The 20,249-nt window shown below is 42.8% G+C and overlaps 1 protein-coding gene across 7 annotated transcripts in view; it reads right to left on the bottom strand.

The window, feature by feature from the left end:
• Window positions 1-20,249, bottom strand: part of OSBPL5 (oxysterol binding protein like 5) — a 172,816-nt gene that overhangs the window by 47,126 nt on the left and 105,441 nt on the right. For 6 of the 7 annotated variants that reach the window (XM_058806208.1, XM_058806211.1, XM_058806209.1 and 3 more), the window contains exons 2-4: window positions 13,281-13,437; window positions 7,532-7,605; window positions 6,426-6,488 (exon numbers count right to left, since the gene is read on the bottom strand). In XM_058806208.1, coding sequence (XP_058662191.1) covers window positions 6,426-6,488; window positions 7,532-7,605; window positions 13,281-13,437 — 294 coding nt within the window. The remainder of the gene's footprint in view (window positions 1-6,425; window positions 6,489-7,531; window positions 7,606-13,280; window positions 13,438-20,249) is intronic. The other variant, XM_058806207.1, reaches the window with a different exon arrangement.

Genomic DNA, 20,249 nt, shown 5'->3' with positions numbered 1-20,249 from the left:
TTGTTTATCAGTAACTTCACTCCCTCCGGCCTGAGGGATCAGACACAGAAACACTGTGTACTAGCCCTCATTAGCCAGTGTGAGAGGCAGCAAAAGCACAGATGTTCCCAAGATTCTAGGAAATACTGCTCAGGTGCCTGCAAAGCATCAGGATAGAGAATGCTTTTTTCTCTAGTAATTAAAGCAAGTTACAGTTACTGGTTATACAGAAAATTACACCTTAGCACTTTATATAAAGAATGAAATTTTGGCCCCTAAGCTCACTTGGCTTGGGGAGTTTGCTGGCAGCTGAATTCAGAAAGGCTTCCAACCACAGCAAACCTGAGCCTAGACCTGCAGCTCGTGGGGAACTGGCACTGACACAGACAGAGGCACTTCCACTGCTCCACCAGCCCCACCCTGCCTCCTCCTTGGAGTCTCTCTGGGTCACACTAAAAATAGAGTTGAACAAGCACAAGGCTTTAAACCTGGGATGTTCACACAGACAGACACTGATTCTGACTCTTTGGGAGAGCTGACTCCATGACCAAGGACACTGGTGCCCAATTCCAGCCAATACTGCTGTGCACACCATCAAACCACAGCACACAACAGCTGATGAAGGGATAATCTCCCCTGACACCCCCACAGCCTTCAGGAGCTCAATAAATACAGTGGAACTTGTCTGAAACCATTCCATACTGGCGCTTCACTTAGTCAAAGCAGCTGGATGAAGAGCTTTAGAGGATGCTCTGGTGGCTCCTGAAACACTGTGCTGCTTCCTTCAGGGACTCCCTTCCCCAGGTTTGGGCTACCCCTGGACATGCAGAATCTGTGAGAACCTGGCCTGTAAGGGGAAACAGGGACACAGGGATGGTGGTCACCAAGACAGGCTTGACAGAGGATGAGAAAGAAGCAGTAACATAGGTACTCACTGCCCATATAAGAATTTCTAGGCATGGGAAAATAAGTTTCTGTGCCTCTATGTCCCAAAAGCTGTAATGTACCTACCAGCTGTGTGACCAATATCACAGCTCCCCAAGATGGTTGCAAAATGCTTTATGAAGAGAGAGAAAATGTTACTACAACTAAGCCATGGTTTTAACTAGCAGCCTGGACAAGCTTTCAGATGTGCCTGACCTGGGACTTTTGACAGCTCCCCAGTTAGTTTTTATCAAGGCAGACTGATTGCTTCTCCCTTCCAACTTTGCTTCTTGTTGTGCCTATGAGGATGCACCATCACTGATCCTAAACAGCATCTTGCTGGCAAGGAAACTGGTGATCTACAGAGTGAAAAGCATTGTGTTTCTGGGTCTAAAGTTCCTGCTTTCTCACAGGACAGGTGGGATCTAACTCCTCAGGACAGCATACCATAGGTTTCCATGCTGCTGATAGTAAGGACTGTTCCCCCAGGATTAAATAATATGATTTAATATTTTTACATTAATCTGTCCTAACGGTCTTGATTGTACCTTGTGGCATACATAAGATTCAGTAAATTTGGGCAATCAGCACTAAAGATTCCTAAGACACAGCAGAGTCTCACATTGCTAAGACATACCAAGCACATTTAATGATGTCTTTCTACTGCCCTGCCTTTCTCAGCCTGGCAGAAAACTAAGAGAAGCCTTTTGTCATCACAGCAAGTCTTCCAAGGACACTGGGATAATGCTTGTGCAGGGTACCAGAATCTGGCCCCCACTCTTTGCAACAATATGTGAACAATATTGGCCACAAATAAGACTTTGTACAATGGGAGAGTAAGGAATTCGTGTCCTTTTTAAAGAAAGAAAAAGCACACTGGAGTATTCTAATAAGAAAGTAGTAAGTAGGCTTTCCAGATACTGGTTCCCTTGAAGAGGGAAGTCTGTTATTCTGCCAGAAACTTTCACCAGAACATGCTGCAGCACTCATAGGGAGAAGAAATTGTTGTCCCTTTTCAGTTCTCTAATCAAACCTGTCCTTTTCAGGACTGAGTGATGACCTTGCTGCTGACAATGGGCTGTACTGTACTCAAAAATATACTTTTTATCCCAGTTAAGTTTCTGTTCCCTTTCATCTCAGTCTTGGAGCTCTGGAGATTCACTGCTGATTGTTAGCAGTCATCACAATACCCTAACACTTCTGCCAGGCTTTTTAAGAGAACATGCAGAGTCCTCACAATAGTGCTATTCTGATCCAGAGTCTTTTTGGTGACTCCATTTCCAAGAGGAATCAAATCATTTCACAGAAAAGCAGCCTGTGATCAACTCTGGTGTGGGAGATGCCAGCCCATTGTCATGCCAGCCCTGCCTAGGACAACAGCAAGAGGAATATCCTGTTCCCTAGCTCAAGCAATCCTTGCTGCACAACAGCCAGAACTATTCCAAATCAGAAAGATTTTAAATAAAGTCATTCTCAAGCTGTGCTCTGGATGGTAACAGCAGTGACAGCTTACAAGCTGCCCTTTCGTCTTCTTTGTATCCAAGCAAGAGAAAGACAAGATCAGATGGGAATTTGAAGGCAGAACAAAAGGAGCCAGGGTCATAAGTTATGCTTCACAAAATCAGTGACATGTCCTTGGTCAGATGTAATTTCTCCAGTATCTTTTCCACATATAATTGCTAAAAATCATGATCACACAGAAATAAAAGAAATGAAAGAAAAGTTAAGTAGTATAAAAACTATAGAAAAGCTGAGTTAGACGTTGCAACTGAGAAACTCCTTATTACTTATGTGAATATTCACAGATTTCTCAGCCAAAAGTAAGCAATTTTGGTTTCATTATATTATAAGCATCTCTTTTTGAAAACTTTTTTACTTTTGTTGTGAATTAACAGCTCATCCAAAGCACAGTTGAGTCAGTGAAACAATTCTTACCAACAAAGAACCTTTGTAGGAAAGATTGCCCTTCTACTGATATGCTGCTTTACAGCAAGCTGAATAATCTTCAACTGAAACTTTCCATTTGGGAAAAAAACCCAAGGTAATGAGCCCTCTTATTTCAACAATGTTACAAAGATACAGTGACTGTGTTTACAACTCTGAAACAGCACAATGATTAGCACAAACTGAAAAGCCTGTACATATAAACAGTTGACATGACAGCAGCACCTGGGGAAAATAACTGGTGAAGTTCAGTCATCCCAGCACTTCAAATATCAAGTTATACCAGTGTTTGGTGGAATCCTTGGCTCCATTGCATCAAAGTATGGTAAATAAAGAAAAACTCACAGACTTCACAGGATTTCTATTTGATCATTTAAGTGTGCCTTGCATGGGAAGTTTCTTCTGCAAGGTCAGAATATTTAAAGAGAACATTTGAGGCAAGATGGGAAGTTGGACACTGAGAAAGATGCTGTTTCACATGACTATCATAGACTTTGTGCCAGCAGAAAGCTGATGCAGTTTTTATTTTCCCTCCAGCTATAGGCACAGCTTTTTGTCCCTAGGCTGAGATTAAACAAAGAAAGTGAGCAATGAAAAACAATTGGACCTCCAGATTTGCTAAATTTTTAAATAAATAATTTCAATTTCAGCATCTCCACTTCCCCTCACCTTCCTGGTCAGAAATACTAGAATAAGGAATTACAATCACCAGTGATCTATGCTGACATGCTTACACTGCTGTGGCTTGCCCAAAGTTATCAGCTTTGAGTTACTACTGTCCACATTCACCTCTGTGAGGCACCTGGGTGTTTTCAGGGCTTGTATGTACCTACAGAAGTTAGGGCTGCTCCATGTTTTCCATTTCACATGCAAAATCCCACCCCTCTTCAACCTGATTTTCCCAGGATGCTCCAGGCTACATCTCTGCTCAGCTGAAATCAGCTGCAAAGCCCTCTGTGGACAACTGTGACTGCCCTAAAGTGCTGCCCTTGGAATTGAGGAAGCAAAGTGTGCTGAGCCAGGGCACAGGAACTGAGTGTAAGTGTTCATAGAAACAACAGGCTCCAAAATAATTCCATCCACAACATGGAGGGCATCAAGTATGGTAAAGAAAAGACAGCAAGGGTTCAGTTGAGCATAGCCACCACCTGGAAGGGCCAGAATCTCCCATTCAGCTGAGCTTAACACACACAGGGGATGTTTCACTCCTGAGTCTCTCCAAGGTAATTCCTGCAATATCTGGGTCTGTCTGCCAAACAATTCCTTGGTTTGCTGGCTAAGAGAGAACAGAGGAAAAGGTACCCTTGTAAACTGTCACATTTGTGAATGATCTTCGATGTTAGTCCTGAGTGTAGCCATGACTGGAATTACCTCAGAAGTCAGAAGCATGATTCACAGATCAAGCAGGGTGAGCTTGAGAGAGTATGGGAACTGGAGCTTAAATCTCAAGTGATGAGTATGTGTAGTTTCAAACCACTGTGCAGCTAAAATAAATTCATAGCAGTCAGTTATATTCATAATCCAGATTACAATCACACAATAAAGACCTGAACAATTTGAACATGTTGCAGAATTCATTCACAATGCTTTGCCTTCCAATACATCACATAACTGTGCATGCAACAGCCCCACTCCTACAATTTCATAGACTTCATTGCAGCATTAGCAAGAGACTGGAAACAGTGAAGTACCACGGAACTCCAGCTTCAGGATTTTTCTGACTATCCCTTAAAATATACCTCCATTCTTTGTGGCCCTGTATGCATATCAAGAAACTTGAGCTGTCCTTTAGCCAGTAGAATTAATACAGGAAAGAAAGAGAATATGTAGCACTGTATCCTGCAATAAAAGGTGGCTCAGAGGAATGTAACAGCATCAAATGAGACACAAAGCAAAACAAAGGCACCTACTGTCACTATCAGGTGTGTGCTAACTGCACTACCTGCTTGCAGAGACAAGCTTGAGGCTTAGAGACAGTCTGGTGATACTATGAGCTCTCATCCCAGAAATCAAGGATAAAGGACTCTAAACCAGAGAGAAACTAATAGGAGAAACAATCTGAAATAAGTATGCTACTATTTTTTTTCCCTTTGAAAATGGAGATGAAAGAGATTCCACTTTAAAAATTAAATAGGAGAAAACGTGCTGCAGAAAGTTACCAATGTAATATGTAGCTAAACTGTGCCCTAAATATATTCCAATAAAATGTGGGTCAAGAAGCCACAGCTGAAATTACAAATATATATATAGTGCCAAGAACCCCACAAACACATTGAAAGCAAATGTTCCAGTATCAAAAATATATCAAATATTTGACTGTCTATTCAGACAGAAGAACTGGGATGTGTCGACACCTCAGAGAGAGCAGCCCACCATGAGCACAGGGCAGTGTGGTTGCAGATAACTCTTCACAGCTCACAAGTTCCCAGACATTTATAGGGTTTTTATGCCACATTCTCTCTGCTAACTTGGGCAACCTGAAGCCTTCTCCATCATGCAATGTGGATATGGCCTGGGTGAAGAAAATGCAGAACTGTTTCCATCTCACTGATGAAGATGTGAAACAGAAATGCAATTAATGTGCCTTGGCAATGCAGGGAATCCAAGGCAGAGTTGAGGTTCCCCAAGCCGCAGTCCAGGGACAGAATCACTTGATTGGCTTTCCTCTCCTTCTTACTACTGAGTGAAAGCAGTTAATGTGCTGTGGTACCTCAAAGTAGTGCTGCTGAAAGAACACCGATTTCCAACACGGTTTTTCATATCTACTGTACCAAAAGAAGGGCAAATATTCATGGCATGGATCTGTAACCTATCACATTTACTTTTTAATCCATTAATTAAACTAGCACACTCTACAGTCCAATCTCTAGCAATTATTCCTCCCCCCTGCTATCAGGAATCTAAATATGACCCCATTAGAGCACACTTCTCCCTTTGGTTCAAGTAGGTGGAATCACTATTTATTTTTAAACTGAAATAGTATGACAGATCCCTACTTACAGCTGTGAAAGCTGACAGTAAGGCTTTATTTTATGGCATTAGAGCTGAGTGGATGTGAAAAATTACATATTAAACAAACTGGCCACCAGTTTGCCTGAATTTTTAAGTAACAAGACATTTCACAATAAGGACTCCCTACTGTCATTGCAAAGCATGACAGAAGGGAAGGAACATGGCTGGAGGAGAGCAAGGTAGTGTACAACACAGCAAGGTTGAGAAGAGTGAAGTGAATTTCACCTAGACATGAAATCTAGGTGGGCACCCAAATCTTCCGTGGGTGCTTCTCCTTTCAAAAACATCCCTGTGGGAGACTGAATGGCAAGGAAGGCCTGGAGGCTGGGAAAACACAGCTGAGCCATGCTCTCACCCAGAAACCTCTCACAAATACATTCCTATTCTTATGTTCATCCTGAATCTCAGAAATTAAACTCCCTCTGGACAGCATTTCAGTGCTCTGAGCTGTCCTCTCCAGAGAAAGTCCTTCTTCTTTACATTTCTAAGTCATTGGAAATTCAACACCACTCCATGTAAGGCGTGCAAAACATCTAGCTTTAAAACACAGCCCAGGATGCAGTTACCTGGTCCTTGGGTTTCTCCACTGCCAGGATAAGAGGGAGGCTGATTTTCCTTGAGGAACCTGCCTGAAAAAGCAAAACCAAGATTGGTTTGCAGCTTGCCAGGTTCCAGCAATAGCAGAGGACATGTATACAAGTCCTTGTTGCATACTCCCAAAGCTCCTCTCATCATCATCTCCCCGTGCTGACCTCTGCCAGTGCAGTACAGAACAACCTGCGAGCTCCGGGCGAGCACAGAGAAATGTACTGGAAGATGAAGAGATTATTTTCATGTCTCACAAGAAATCACTTGTCTGCAGCTGCTTCTTTTGTGCTATATTTTCATTTCAGCTGGTGCCACTCGCATTTTATAGCTTCATAGTTTAAAATAAATTTAGTTAAAATTTAATTAACTGGTCTCACTTCTATTTCTAGTTACCCTCCAGAAACATGTTAGGGAGCTGCAGCCAAAAAAGCTGTACATGAATCTCAAAGCCAGATCTCATTACAAGGTTGATTCCATCTCTACAGGAAATCAAACCCTGGCACTCTGTAAGTCTTGATCTAGAGGCAGGTTTTGAGCAGTGAGATCCAGGGACTTTAGATTCAGTTTTAGCTCTCCATAACAAGCTGGATGGAAAAGCTGTGTTCAGGAAATGTTGATTAGTTTGTCTTCCTCTCTTGTTACACCAATTCCCAGAGCTCTCTCTCGGGCTCTCCACTCACTGTTTCAGATGCTGTGCACTACACTAAATATTACAGTTTTCTTTTGCAAAACAATTAAGATTTATGATTGCCTTGCTGATCAGGAACAGCAGGAGACACCTCTGCTGACAAAATCAACCTTCCAGCCATAATTATTCATATCTAATTACACTGCCAAATGAGGTCCAAATAAACCAGGTTCTTCTGTGGGAGGTGAAATCAAGCCAGAGAAAAGTGCAAGCTTCCTTGTCATCCCAACCATGCAAAAACAATAATTTTCTTTCCCTCAAAATATGCACACACAGTTCCTGCAGAAACAGAGGGAGAGGCTTTCTCAATCATGTTTACAAAAGGACAAGAATGATTAATAAGATCCTAAGAAGAAATGAAAGCAAGATTGGGAATGGTTCCCTATCCCAAAGTACCTTGCTAATGGAGTTTGGAGTCTGTGGTGTCTCATCCTTCAGTGATGATGGGCTGTTTCCTTCCACATCTTTTCCTACAACAAAAAAAATGTGATTCAAAACCAGTGAAATTCTGTGCAAAACCATGGCTCATCATGGCCTGAGAAGGGCTACTGCTATCAGCACACAAGGGAAGTATCATGAGCAAGAGCAAGCACACCATTATCCCAGAGAAGGATCATGTCAAATTTGAAATAGCCTTGATCCTCATGCTTGGGTAACAAGACTGCTCAAAAGTAAGGTCTCAAAACACCATGGAAAACCAGCATGAGGGTTGCAAAGTCCAACATTTAAAAGCTGGAAAAAGCCAGAAATAAGGTTGCTTATGCATCCTTAATCAGCTCCCTTCTGTGTCCGCATTATGATGCACTCTTTAATTACATTACCACAGTCTGTTCTTTCCTTACATACCCCATGCCTTGATCAGTGCAAATAATAAAAGCAATTCAGTTAATAAGCAGCTATTCAATCCTCCTTGGTCAGTATCTGGCAACTCTACACTGATTCACTTGATAGCACGCTTTGTTGGACAAATAATAACCATGATCACAAAATGTTACAGAAGACAGAAGAGTATCTAGGCATAATTAGTAAAACAAAATTAAAAAACCCCAACTCACTTGCAGAAGATCAATGTCTTCTGACCAAGTTATTTGTTAAAATAAGAAAGATTTTAAATTTATGAGCAGTAAAGGAGTACTATGACATTTTCCAATCATTGTAGAAATGTATAGTCACTACTCAAATATCCTAAACTTGCATATATTATATACTGGCATGAGTGTGTGTAGTCCTAGTCCAAGCAATAAAATGTAATGATAAATACTGCTCTCTTGGCCAAATGTAATCAGGGCCTTAGAGTAAAAGAAAGCATAGAGCTTCTATTAAATAAAACGCCAAAAAAACAGAATCTGATGAGATGAGATTTTTAGGGGCAAGACAGTCATTAACCAATTACCATGTCATTTTCTTCTCAGAATCACTGGCAATCAGAGCTTCAGAATACAGGATGCAGTAAAGAACTACCAAGACAGTGAAACACCGTCCATTTGTAGCACACTGCAAACATGGGAACTGATGAAAATGTTTCCAGCACTGTGTGGGACAGCCTTGGTAACACGACCAAACCCAAAACCGGCAAGGGAAAACCCCAATTCTCCCAAAGTCAGCAGAAACTGTCATAGATGTGTCAGAACCATAATTTCTCCTGGAATTATCAGAGCAGCCTTTTAAGAAGCCAAGCACTGTTAGGAAAGTCAGCCCAGGGGCCCATGCTGACACAGGAGGCCCGGGAGAAGAGGGACAGCACGTGTGCCGCTCATGTGGGGGAGTGGAGTGGAGGAAGGACCCATCCAGACACGCAGTAAAGTGATGCCACAACACGAGACCCATGTCTCAATCTACTTTCTTAGCTGTCACTCCTCCCCTGGAAACACTGAGCCCTAAATAGTGCACTCAGAATCCTGATGTTTGTGGGCAGGAGAAAATTTAAAAAATTTAAAAAAACCAAACAGCTGTGTGTGGCCAGAGATTTGACAGTGACTTTGGGCTACCATGACAAGTGGGATGGCCATAAACTCTGCTGTGCATGGATTAGGACCTGGATCTCCATACTTCTCCTTTCTCTTACAGCGTTTTCATCTCTATAACCCCCATCCTCCCCAAAAGAGGCAGAGGAAGATGGAAAAAAACTCATAAAGCCATGTAGCTGCTGCACTTTTTTTCCCCATGAAGAGTTTTTTCTGCACATGTATGGGAAAGTAACATATGGTCTAAAAGTTCAAGTAAAGTTAATGGGAATCAGCTGCTGCCTGCTCCAAGGGAATGGTGTCTATTAGCACAACAGAATTCACATCCATTCTTTATCATGTCTCATTTCTTAAAGAAAGCTTGACACCTAGCTGTACAAAAAGCCTGCATGTGAGACATTTCTGCCTTCTCTCAGAAATTAATTTAAAAGGATTGCCACCTGAACAATGAGATTTTCCCTGTTCCTGAGGTTCTGGACAATTCTGCTCACAGAGCATTATGGGGAAAAAAAGGAACATGCAACATTCCAACATGGAACATGTCCAACTCTATCATTTACAAGACTTCATTAGGCATGCTCATGAAGCAACATCTACTATGTTTCTTATGCCAAATGCATTAAGTCTATTAGAAATTGTGAGGAAAAGGTTGTTTCTCAGAGAAGAGAATCCCTCTGAATCCTTCATCTTTCCTGTCTGTCTCAAGGAATCCTGCTGCAGCCATGCAGAAGGAGAGGGCCAGCCCTTGTTTGGAGAACAAACTTCACAGGAATGATGTAGAAGTTTCTCAAAAACCCACACAGTTGAGTGCACAGAAAACTCAAAAGTGAAAGTCTCACCCAGAGCACAACAGACACAGCCACCTCGAGAAAATAAATAGGAAACCACAGAAAAACATCAGAGGAGCTAAACGTGAACTGGCTATAGAAGATGAAACACTTATCTCCCTGATCAAGAAAACACAATGCACACAATAGAAAGAGAGATGAACTTCACAATTTAAAGTGCTCGTTGCCACCAGGGCACACAAAGAAGGGTCCTCTGCAAAGTAGCCCAGAAATTCTGCACCAAATAACAAAAAGCATTTTGGGAAGAGAATCAGTAGTGCTTATGGACACAGCCTTCATCACATTGTGAAAAAAAACCCAAAACTGCCAACACTCTAGTCTTGTGGCTAGAGAGTAGAATTACTGATACTTTCTTTTTATCCATTATTGTCATGCATGGAGGAACTAAATATTTAGTTCTTTTTCAGAACAGTAACCATTCCTTTTCTTTGGTTTTCCACTGGGCATCAGCCCTGCAGGTGCATTTGCCTTTCCCCTTTGTAAAGAATGATACAGCAAGCATGACTGATGAACTCCAAGAGGAAATATAAGCTCTGATGTGTGACAAAGCTATTGCAAATAAGATCAATTTCTGCTGTAAATATCAGCCATGTTACCCAATGTGAACACCTAAAATGTAGTTATGTGTATCCTTCACAGGAAAATTCCCATATTTGTGAAAGTACATCTCTTAGTATTCAGATAAGCCAATCTAAATTTTTATTTAAAGACTCTGTGATCTTGCAGCTTAATCAAAAAGAGATTCTGTAAAAAATATTATACCAATAAATTTCCTATCCTCCGAAACAGAAAACAGAGAAAGGTTCTCTCTCCTCATGGCTAAGTAAAAGACAGACATGAACAAGGATTCATGTCCCTCTGATTTGTGAGCTCCCTATAAAAAGAAATCTTACTCAATTTTCTCTCAGTTACAAGAATCATTAGCACTTTTGTATGCAAGCAAAAGGCAAGAAGTCCAAAGTGCTATTTCAGATAGTGCCCTCTGCATTTCCCATATGTTTCCTTTAAAAAAAATTTATTCTCTTGCTGAACTGCATCCCCAGAGTGTAGCTCTCCTGAGGTGTAAAGTCTGTCACTCCCTTCTCTCTGAAATATTTATTTGCACATCTTCATTGTTGGAGGGAGAATCCTAGGTGATGGTGCAGTGAGAGCTGCAGCTCCAGCACATCACACCTCACTGAATTCCAGACAGGAAATCACTGGGCTTTGCTCACTCAAACACAACCAGCCCAGTGCTCATGTAAGGGGAACCTGCTGGGCTCAGGCAGCAAAACACAGGCCACGGGAAAAGCCTCACTGAAAGCTCATGTAAAACAACAGAGAAAAACAGAGAACAGAGAAATATGGGATGCAGCTTATGGACACAGAGCTGTGGCTTATCTATGGTAATAGCAGCATTGTTCAGAGGAACAGGAGAAGGTAGGTGAGAACAGGAGGAACAGGAGAAGGAACAGGAGAAGCACACAAGGCTCAGAGGAAAACAAGGCAGAAGCAGCAGCAAAGGAGTGAAAGTAGAGCCTGCCATAGGAAATGGCAGCTGAACATGAAGAATAACATATATTTGTTTTCCTCATATTTCTTGCAGGAAATATGAGGAAAACAAACAGACAAGGCAGCTCCATGGGGACAGGGAAAGAAATGAGAGGAGTAAGGATAGACAAAACCCCAGACTGCCTGCAAGAAATCCCCTGACTGAAGGAGCAAATTCTGTTTGTTTAAAAGGGATATTCTCTCCTTTACTAATCCTTTAGCCTGTGCTCTTCCTTTGCAATACTGAGGGGTACAGCCCTCACTGGCACTGGGGCTGGAGGTTTCCTGGGAGCAGCAGAACAGGAGAACCATCGTGGCTCAAGGCACTTGTTCTGCTGAGCCCAGCAAAGGCTGCCAGCAGGGATCAAGGAGCAACAAAGTGATGGGGGAAGCTGAGGAAGAGAAAATTTCTTCCAGCCACCTCCTCCACACTGAAATCCTCAACTTTCCCTGGTTTCTAAAATATTACAGCACTGAAATATAACTGTGAGGGAGTCAGTGACTTTTTTAGCATTGAAAATGCTGGTAAGGACTGAAGAAAGAACTGGGCAAACTCTAAGATATGGCTCTCCATCATCTCAAACAAGGGGAAGCAAATACAAGCTGGAAAATCAGCCCTTCAGCTCCCAAGGACAGCAGAAGTGAGCTATTTATTTGCCACGTTTGTACAGACTGTACTTATGGGCAATCAGCTGTTCAGAAGTCCCTCCAGGTTTGAAATGTATGAGACTTTAGGTGTCCCATTTTAAATTGTTTTCAATTTGATTACTGAAAGGTTGTTGAAGCTTCCAGCTGCCTCAGTGACAGCCAGGATTAGTCAGCACTGCTGAAAACAGGCTCCCCACTGCCTTGCAGCAGACACTCACAAACAAAATACCTGCAAAATCAGAGGCCCTTGAAACCTTTACACTTAAAGACAATTAGCTCGGGAAACCCAGACCTGGTTCTGGGCTACATCTGCAAAGCCCAGAGAGTCTGTTGAGTGCTACATCTGTATGAGCACTGAAACCTTTTGACAGAGGCTGTGTTCTTTCTCCAGATATCAGTGTTTTGAGACCTCACAGGTGCTGTGAGATTTGACTATTTACAACTGACATGGCAGCTGCAGATGACAGCTCTACAACTTGTGACTGCCCCCTGAAGCACTTGTTTACAGACTGGAACAGAAGCATTGTCTGCAGACTGCAATCAAGGGAAGACTTCAATGTTTACTGTGAGCAACAAATTCTGAAACAATAAAATGAGCTCTTTTTCCTTCAAGAAAGGTGGAAAATTCAAAGGCAGGAAATTCAAAGCTGAAAAAAAAAAATGTAAAGAGAATGCTTAAAGCTAGTCTGCCATTCATTGCGACCTGTCAAGATTCCTGGTACTTGTAGTGCTTGTAGATATTTACAGAACATTAACCACAGAAATTTTGCTCTTGTGATATTTATCCTGGGCTCTAAATCTGAACAGGGAAACTTGCCATTAAACATCTGCAAATGGGGACAGTAAATTTTAAGCAAGTGCAACGCTTAGGGTGAAACACATAAGTGACTTGAAGTGGATGTGCCTGAAAACATTACAGCAATTTTTAAAATGTAAGGCCAATCAGTTACAAACCCCAATTCTCATGCCCTCTATTCCCATTTAATGCCATGGCAATGACAAACAGCAGCACTGTCTGGGGTCCAGTACAGTGTTGCAGCAGCTTCTCTCACTTTCTCTTTCACATTTTTGCTTCTCTGGCAGCATGCTGAGATGTCCACCTGCAGCCAAGCACCTGAGGAATGCTGCCTTCTGCAGTGGCACCCAGCCACCCACCTGGGCTGAGCGGGTAGATGTCGTTGTCGGCCCCGAAGAACAGATTGCGCGTCAGCTTGCGAGGATCGACCTTCTGAGGGGTGGACGAGGCCGGACAGAGGGAGAACCTGCGACGAAGGAAGTTCTCCTCCTTCATGGCATGAGCTGGGGGGGTTTTCTGAAAAAGAAAGATTGATTACAGTTAATTTCAAGACACAGGAAATCAAAGTTTTCACACCTAGATGGCTCCGCTGCTTCAGAGCCACCTAATCCAAGGCAGTGTGACAGATCTTTTTATAGAGTGACAAAAGGCCATGCAGGGGAAAAAACCTATATTAGTTTGAAGCTACAATTACTCATTTGCTGACGTGTAGTATTTCTAAACTGTAGGGAAGCAGGACACTGCTCCTGAGTGGATCCAGGCAATGTAACATCTTCCTGCCCACAAGAATCTATCAGGCTAACAGCTACTCACTTGGTCCATTCAGTGCCCAGCATTCAGTACACAGTCCCTGAAACTCTTATTTTTTCTTTTTTTTTTTAAAGGCTTTTGAGCCTCATAAATGCAACTCCATTGGTGTCCGCAGAGTTACACCATCTCCACACAAATCATCATTAATCTGAGCTGTGTGGAGGAAGACCAGCTGCACTGGCTGCAGGAAACACCAAGAGATCACACCAGTCACTCCCACTCTTATACTGCAGCAAATATGAATGATTTCAGTTTTTTAAAATGGCATTAAGATCAGCCTTGCAGTTTGATCAGTAAGATATTGCTGCTCTGTGAGGATAAAGACCAGCATTTGTGTCCCCAGAAGCCTCCTTGCATCCCTGTACTGGTGGTACTTTGCTCTTTACCACCACTTGGCTAATGCATTAGACCATCCTGACTGGAATTGAAGGGTTTTTTATACCCATCTAACAAGCAGTTCTTTCTCACCCTTTACAAACAGATACCATGACTGTCTCCTACCCGAGTTACAGGCTTTGTTCCTTCCCCATGTGCAGCCAGAGGCAGGGCTCTGGATAGCAGTAAGAAGTGTTAACCCAGCCTTTGGGTGGGCATGCCTCACCACAAGGTCTGCTGCTTCTCTGGTAGACAGTTACTGAGGTAAGGAAAACCCCTTAAGGATAGTACACATTTCCTGAAAAGCTTCTCCACATTTTCCCATCTCTTTTAGGTTACTGGGAAAACAAAGAATAAAAGGCTGCCCAGAGTCACAGTGCAGTTTTGAGGGGCAGGACCTACAGGCTCCTAAAGTGACCCTCATGGCACAGGGGGGAAATGGGCTGATAACAGGCTAGAAGACCCTGCCCTACCCTTCCTGTTTCCAGGACAACCCCTGTGCTTTTGCTCCCCAAATGCCCCAATTTCATGGAGAACCCTCAACAGCTTCTTGGAGCTCAGCCTTCACAGCCAAGACATCACATGAGGGGGTGTTATGAATATGTCCCAGAGTGAGGAACTCCCCTCCTGTGTTTTATCTGGGCTCTCTACCTCCACCTTCCCTGCCAATCCCCGTAGATGACAGGCCCAATGTTTCAGGTTTTGCAATTTTTAAGCATTTATTTGCCCAGCAGGCTACATTAGCTTTATAAACTAGCTGCTGTGTAGAAGGCAAGAGAGAATCTGCTCCTTCTTTCCTGCAAGAGAAGGCCTCAGTGCCCAAGAGCTTTATTTGATGTAAACCAGGCTGGACTCCAGCAATGTGTATGGGTTACCAAAACCACTTTGAGTAGCAGGTCTTTCTGAACCCAGCTCACCATGGGACGTGTGAGACATCAGGCTCTGTAACATCCAACAACAGGCTGATGGGTAGCAGATGGGGCTGCCCAAAACTGGGACTCCCCTGGGCAATGCAGCTGCCATTTGAAAGGGACGTGTGTCCCCTGTTGGGCCTGCATCACCTGCAGAGGATGGGACAAGGTCTGTGCAGTGATTGCCAAGAACCCCAAAGCCCCGTGTGCCAGCATGGCCCCCAGCATGAAGTGGTGTAAGACAGCACAGACTCAGCAGCAGAACTTCACTGCAGCCCCCTCACGCAGCTCTGGGTGAAAGGCTTTCTGTTGGAGCTCCAGGAAACTCACACTGCCCGGGGCTGCCACGGGCCGAGCCTTGCCTGGCACCCCATGAGGGCCGTGCTGTGTGATGGCAGCCAGGGGAAAAGGGGCGGCTGCAGCTTTCCACTGCTGCTGCCCTGCCTCCTGTCAACTCAATGGGCCAGGAAACTGCTCTGCAAACTCATCCAGGCTCAAAAGGTCCCCAGGCTGCCACTGTGGCCAACGGCATCTCTGAGGCAGCAGGTAACATAGCTAACTTAGCAATGTAAATAAACCTCTGTTTGCTTAGAAACTCCTGATTGCAAACAGCTGGGCGGGGAGAGATGCAAAACTTGACTGCTAACTTTAAAAAAAGAAAGGAGAGAGGGGAGGAAAACACAGCCAGCCATGTGTCTGAAAGCAAAGTATTTAAAAATAATCCAGGTCTAAATAGCTGGGTTTGGAATGCTGACAGTGAGCTATTTTTTGTCCTTGTTCCCAGAAAGGCAGTCTTAACTCTCTACCTCTAGAACTGCTCGTAAGTGGTTCAGAACAAAAGCAGATGAGTGAGTTTCCCAGAAAGCAGGGACCAGGTGAGGCTGTGCCAATCATACAGGAAGGTGTTGAGAAATCCCAGGCCCACCCAGTGAAAGCAGGCTGGAGGACAGGTTACAAACATAAAACATCCATCCATCAGCTCTTACACCCTGACAGGGCAACAGAAAGGCTGTGCCCATCATCATCTGTCAGCAATACCACAAGCTCTGTCCGTGAAGAACTGCCAGCCAGCTCACACTGACATCAGCAGCAAAACCCCAAAACACAATTTTTTTTCAACTGTTGCTCTATTTACTATGCAGAGAGACCAACACACTGATGTTATGCCCACTTACTATTTCACAGTATTTAACCACAGGATAATTGTCAGAATTGCTGTGCTGATGCTCTCTCATTTCCACTGCTATTTAAGCCACCAGCTTGATAGCAGAAAAAATCTGGATGCCTTGTTCAACTGGGAACAGCTAGTAACAAAGATACTTTTCTCAGTTCTGGCTCTTCTCTTACATGCCTTCATATGAACTTGCGGCAGAAGCTCATCTCTTTCTGACCACACAGATCAATGTCAGTAAGTTTCTCTTAACTGGTGCTTTTTAGCAGAAGACCCCCAGTGACAGAAGCTCCCTGAGATGCCAGTCACACACACAGAACCATGCAACACACCATGCCACCACCATGGTGTTTTCTGGCTTGTTTTTCAAAGACATCTTATAAGATATATTTGACTCTCATCCAGACAGGCTCTTATGTAGCACAAAATCACAAAACCAGACTTTTTTCTGTTGTATTTTGGGTTTTCTTAATACATCAGACACTTTTCTCCTTGTCTGGAGAAAATGTAGTTTGCATTATTAAGATTCTACAATAAACCTAAAATATTTATTTTGGTTTCCAAAAGACATCGCTGTGTGTGTCTGCATCTGTATCTACCCTGTTTTATCCTCCCTCCCTATCCCTTTAGTACCATTTGAAAATGTCACAGAACTCCAGCAGATATTAGAAAACTTGATAATATTAGTTTTTTAAAAGTTGTATCTTAAAAGATCATGGCTAAAGAAAGGAGGGAAACTGTAAAGTTGTCCTCTGAACCCAGCTATTACCAAATATCAGTGAATCCAACATAAGCCACAAATCCGTAAGAAACTGAGGCCTCATTAACTCACTTAGAGAACTACTTCTTTTATCTGTCCATAAAGGTCTGACTGCTCAAGCTGGCTTCAAATAACATAAAGCTCATGAGAGCTGTAAGGGAAGATGAACAATAGATGCGAGGGGCAATTTTCCAAAGGGGTGTAACGGGAAGGTGGGAGTTGTGTTCATGGCTTTTCACAAGAGGACTCTTTAGACATGCAAATAATCCAGAAAACATATAAAAATTCAGTGCTGATGAAGTATCTGGTAAGAAATAAGCAACAATAGAAGATGGGCTTCTAGAGATGAGTGATTAGAGCCTCAGATCTTTCACGGTTGATTTGAAGACAACACTGTTGCTCTGAAACCCAAATCTACTTCTAAATCAGTATTTTGGAGATTGCTTCAGGATATGGCAAGATGCTTCAGGGAAACCAGTTCTGTAGGGGCTCAGGGAATAGAGAGAAGGTAAAGATCAAAATTAGGCCAGAACTGTAGAAGGCCAAAAATTGCCATTCTGTTGCCAAGCCACTTATGTAACACAAGGCAAGAAATGTCACCCACTGCTACAGCATTCCCTCCCAATCCAGCAGATGAGATGAAGAATTGTCCTAGAACGACAACATGTCCTAATTTGAAGATGTCAACTAGTGCAGAATCCCTACACTCAGGAAAATAATCCCATAATGAAAAACCTTCATTCTAGCTCCTGCATTAATTTACCTGCTTGTTAGTCTTGGTAGATTAAAGTGCCCTGCAGTTTGCAGATCAGCTCATTTCTGTCCTTCCATCCTGTGCTCTTGATCATAAAAATGAAGGAAAGGTGGTACAGAGAGTATTGACAGAGCCACTAAACACAGTCCTTTTCAGGATTGCTCCTTTTGTGTTGACAGCTCTCTAAGAAGTAATGGGCTATTAAATATGAGCTGTTCACCAGAGCTTAAAAAGGAATAAATAATTCAGCAGGAAGAAATAAATTTCTTACTAACCCTGTCTTTGAGACCTCTTTATCTTTTAAAAATGCAAAATACAGCAGAAGAGAAGTCTATGGCAAACCCCCATGAAGCACAGGACAAATGAAAGTCATGAACTTAACAGGGTGCAACAGCACAATGGGACTTTCCCTCCCAGGTGGCTTCAGCAACAGCCAACGAAGAGCAATGGGGCAAGAATAAAAGTAACTTTATCAGCAAACCGCGTGGCTGCTATTAAAGCAAATGGGAAATGCCAGTGCTCTCCTCTTCTGGGACTGGACCCATTTTGGATGAAGGCAGTGATTACAACACCTAAAGATGGTCACTGTTGGTGCAGAGATGCCTTTCACACAAACCTGTTCTGCATCCTGTGCCTTTTGTGCTTGCTGGGAAGATAGTGGAAGCTTTTAGCATCAGGCTTGAAACTTCTGGGAAAGGAATTTTCCTGGCTCCTTCTTTAAAATTTCAAAGTTCCTGATATATAATTACCACACAGCTAAACACTGTGCAGATATTACGTTGTCTGCACCCTCTGCAAACTTGTGGGTAGGTTGGTTTGCTTACTCTCATTTCCAGCATTTTAAAATAGATTGGAAATATGTACTTCTCTATAAATAGTTAATTAGGGGTTTTATGTAGTCAAGAAGGCTGTGCCAGTTAGAGGGGGCCCTTAATTTATTCAAAGCTTGTTTCCAACAACCTTCTCTTTATCTGGTCACTAAGTATTTCCCAGAAATTAAATTAAATCGTATTTTGTATTCAAAACAGTCATTCACTCCAAAACCTGCATCAATAGGGAAAATTAGATCTAAAGATAATGACATTTCCTGATCCAATTAACCCCGAGGAGGTAAAAATTTCATTAATGAAATGAGAAGGAAAATTGTTAGCAGATACATATCTAATGATTACAGTTGTAAGTATTAATAAGGAAAAAGCAGCAGCACAGATCCTCAATAAGGGTAAATTATTAGTTCAGTGGTGTGCTGGTGATTTACAACAGCAGAAGAACCACAATCAATTCAGGAAGTCTGTGAAATCTGTTTTTGAAAGCTATTCCCAAAAATGCCTATTAATAAGATAGATAATTGGACTACCACCCCCCTAGTAGCAGTTAAACAAAACCCGATACAGTGCAAAGTGACTGTGCAGGCAATGTTTTTCTCTGCCTAATTCATGTTTGTTGATTAGAGAAATGGTAAAACACACATTTTGCAGCTGACACGGAATGTTTTGGGCTCTTGGGCTCTTAGTTGGAACCTGAAGCAATGGAGCTTCAGAGCAGATGTCAGCTATTCTCTATTCCCTTAATTATTTAGGGTCAGCTATTTCTCTGTGGTGCAGGCAAGAGCGCCTTTCCTCACCAGTGGTACTGAAGGAGTGCTCTGATTTTATGCATTGCCATATCCTCTGCTGCATGCCACACTACTCAGCTGGACAATCAGCCCAGGCTGGAAAATCAAGTAAGGTGGGTTGTTGAAGACACCCGTCTGCAACCAAGGGATGGGCTTTGTTAAGATTATATGCAATAGATTTCTCTCAGCTGCTTTGGCAAGCCCAGGAGCATGGGTAGTTTGTCCCTACAATCCATCTCAAAGCTCACATGTTCTGCAGAGTCCTTAGAGCTGCCTCCCTTGTGCTGTTTCTGAGGAAGTTGCCTGCCACAGCCACCCCAGCAATGTGCCCTTGCTTTCTCTGAGAACAGAAGAACAACTTCTTTCTATCACTCCCTGCCTTTTCCTGCACTGGGCAGTGAAATTCACATAGTGATCAGGAGACAGAACTATTTCCTCCCTTAATTCTCTGTAAGACGTCTTGATTAATGTTTCCTTTGTATACACCAGAACATTTCCAGCTTCAGGCACACCAGCAGCACTCAGAGGCATAATCTTCTTACAACTAATCTCTCTCTACCGTGAGCATTATGTACAAAGGCTACAAACAGAACAACTGCAGGCAAAACCAGGCCCTGAATGCCTACACTGAGAAAAAAACATCCCAGGTTGTTCCTCTGGGGATCCCTATCTAACACAGGACTTGGAAACTTCAAGGTAGGGTCACACAGGGCAGAACATTTTTATTTGACATGTAGGAAAACTTCAGAATTATCTCTGGTTTGGAAAAATATCTGTGAGTAAACACCAGCCCATCACTAAAGCCACGTTGTGTTGGGGAAAGGGATCACTGCAACCTCATGGCTTAGAAAAGGGCACTGCAATAAGCACTGCCTACACAATCCTTGTGTGGTTTGCTTCTTTCTCAAAACAGCTGCAACTGACTCACTAAA

Source organism: Ammospiza caudacuta, chromosome 6, assembly GCF_027887145.1.
Source record: "Ammospiza caudacuta isolate bAmmCau1 chromosome 6, bAmmCau1.pri, whole genome shotgun sequence".
NCBI classification, from domain to species: Eukaryota; Metazoa; Chordata; class Aves; order Passeriformes; family Passerellidae; genus Ammospiza; species Ammospiza caudacuta.
The sequence above is the reverse complement of the archived record's forward strand: the minus strand, read 5'-3'. Positions and strand labels throughout refer to the sequence as shown.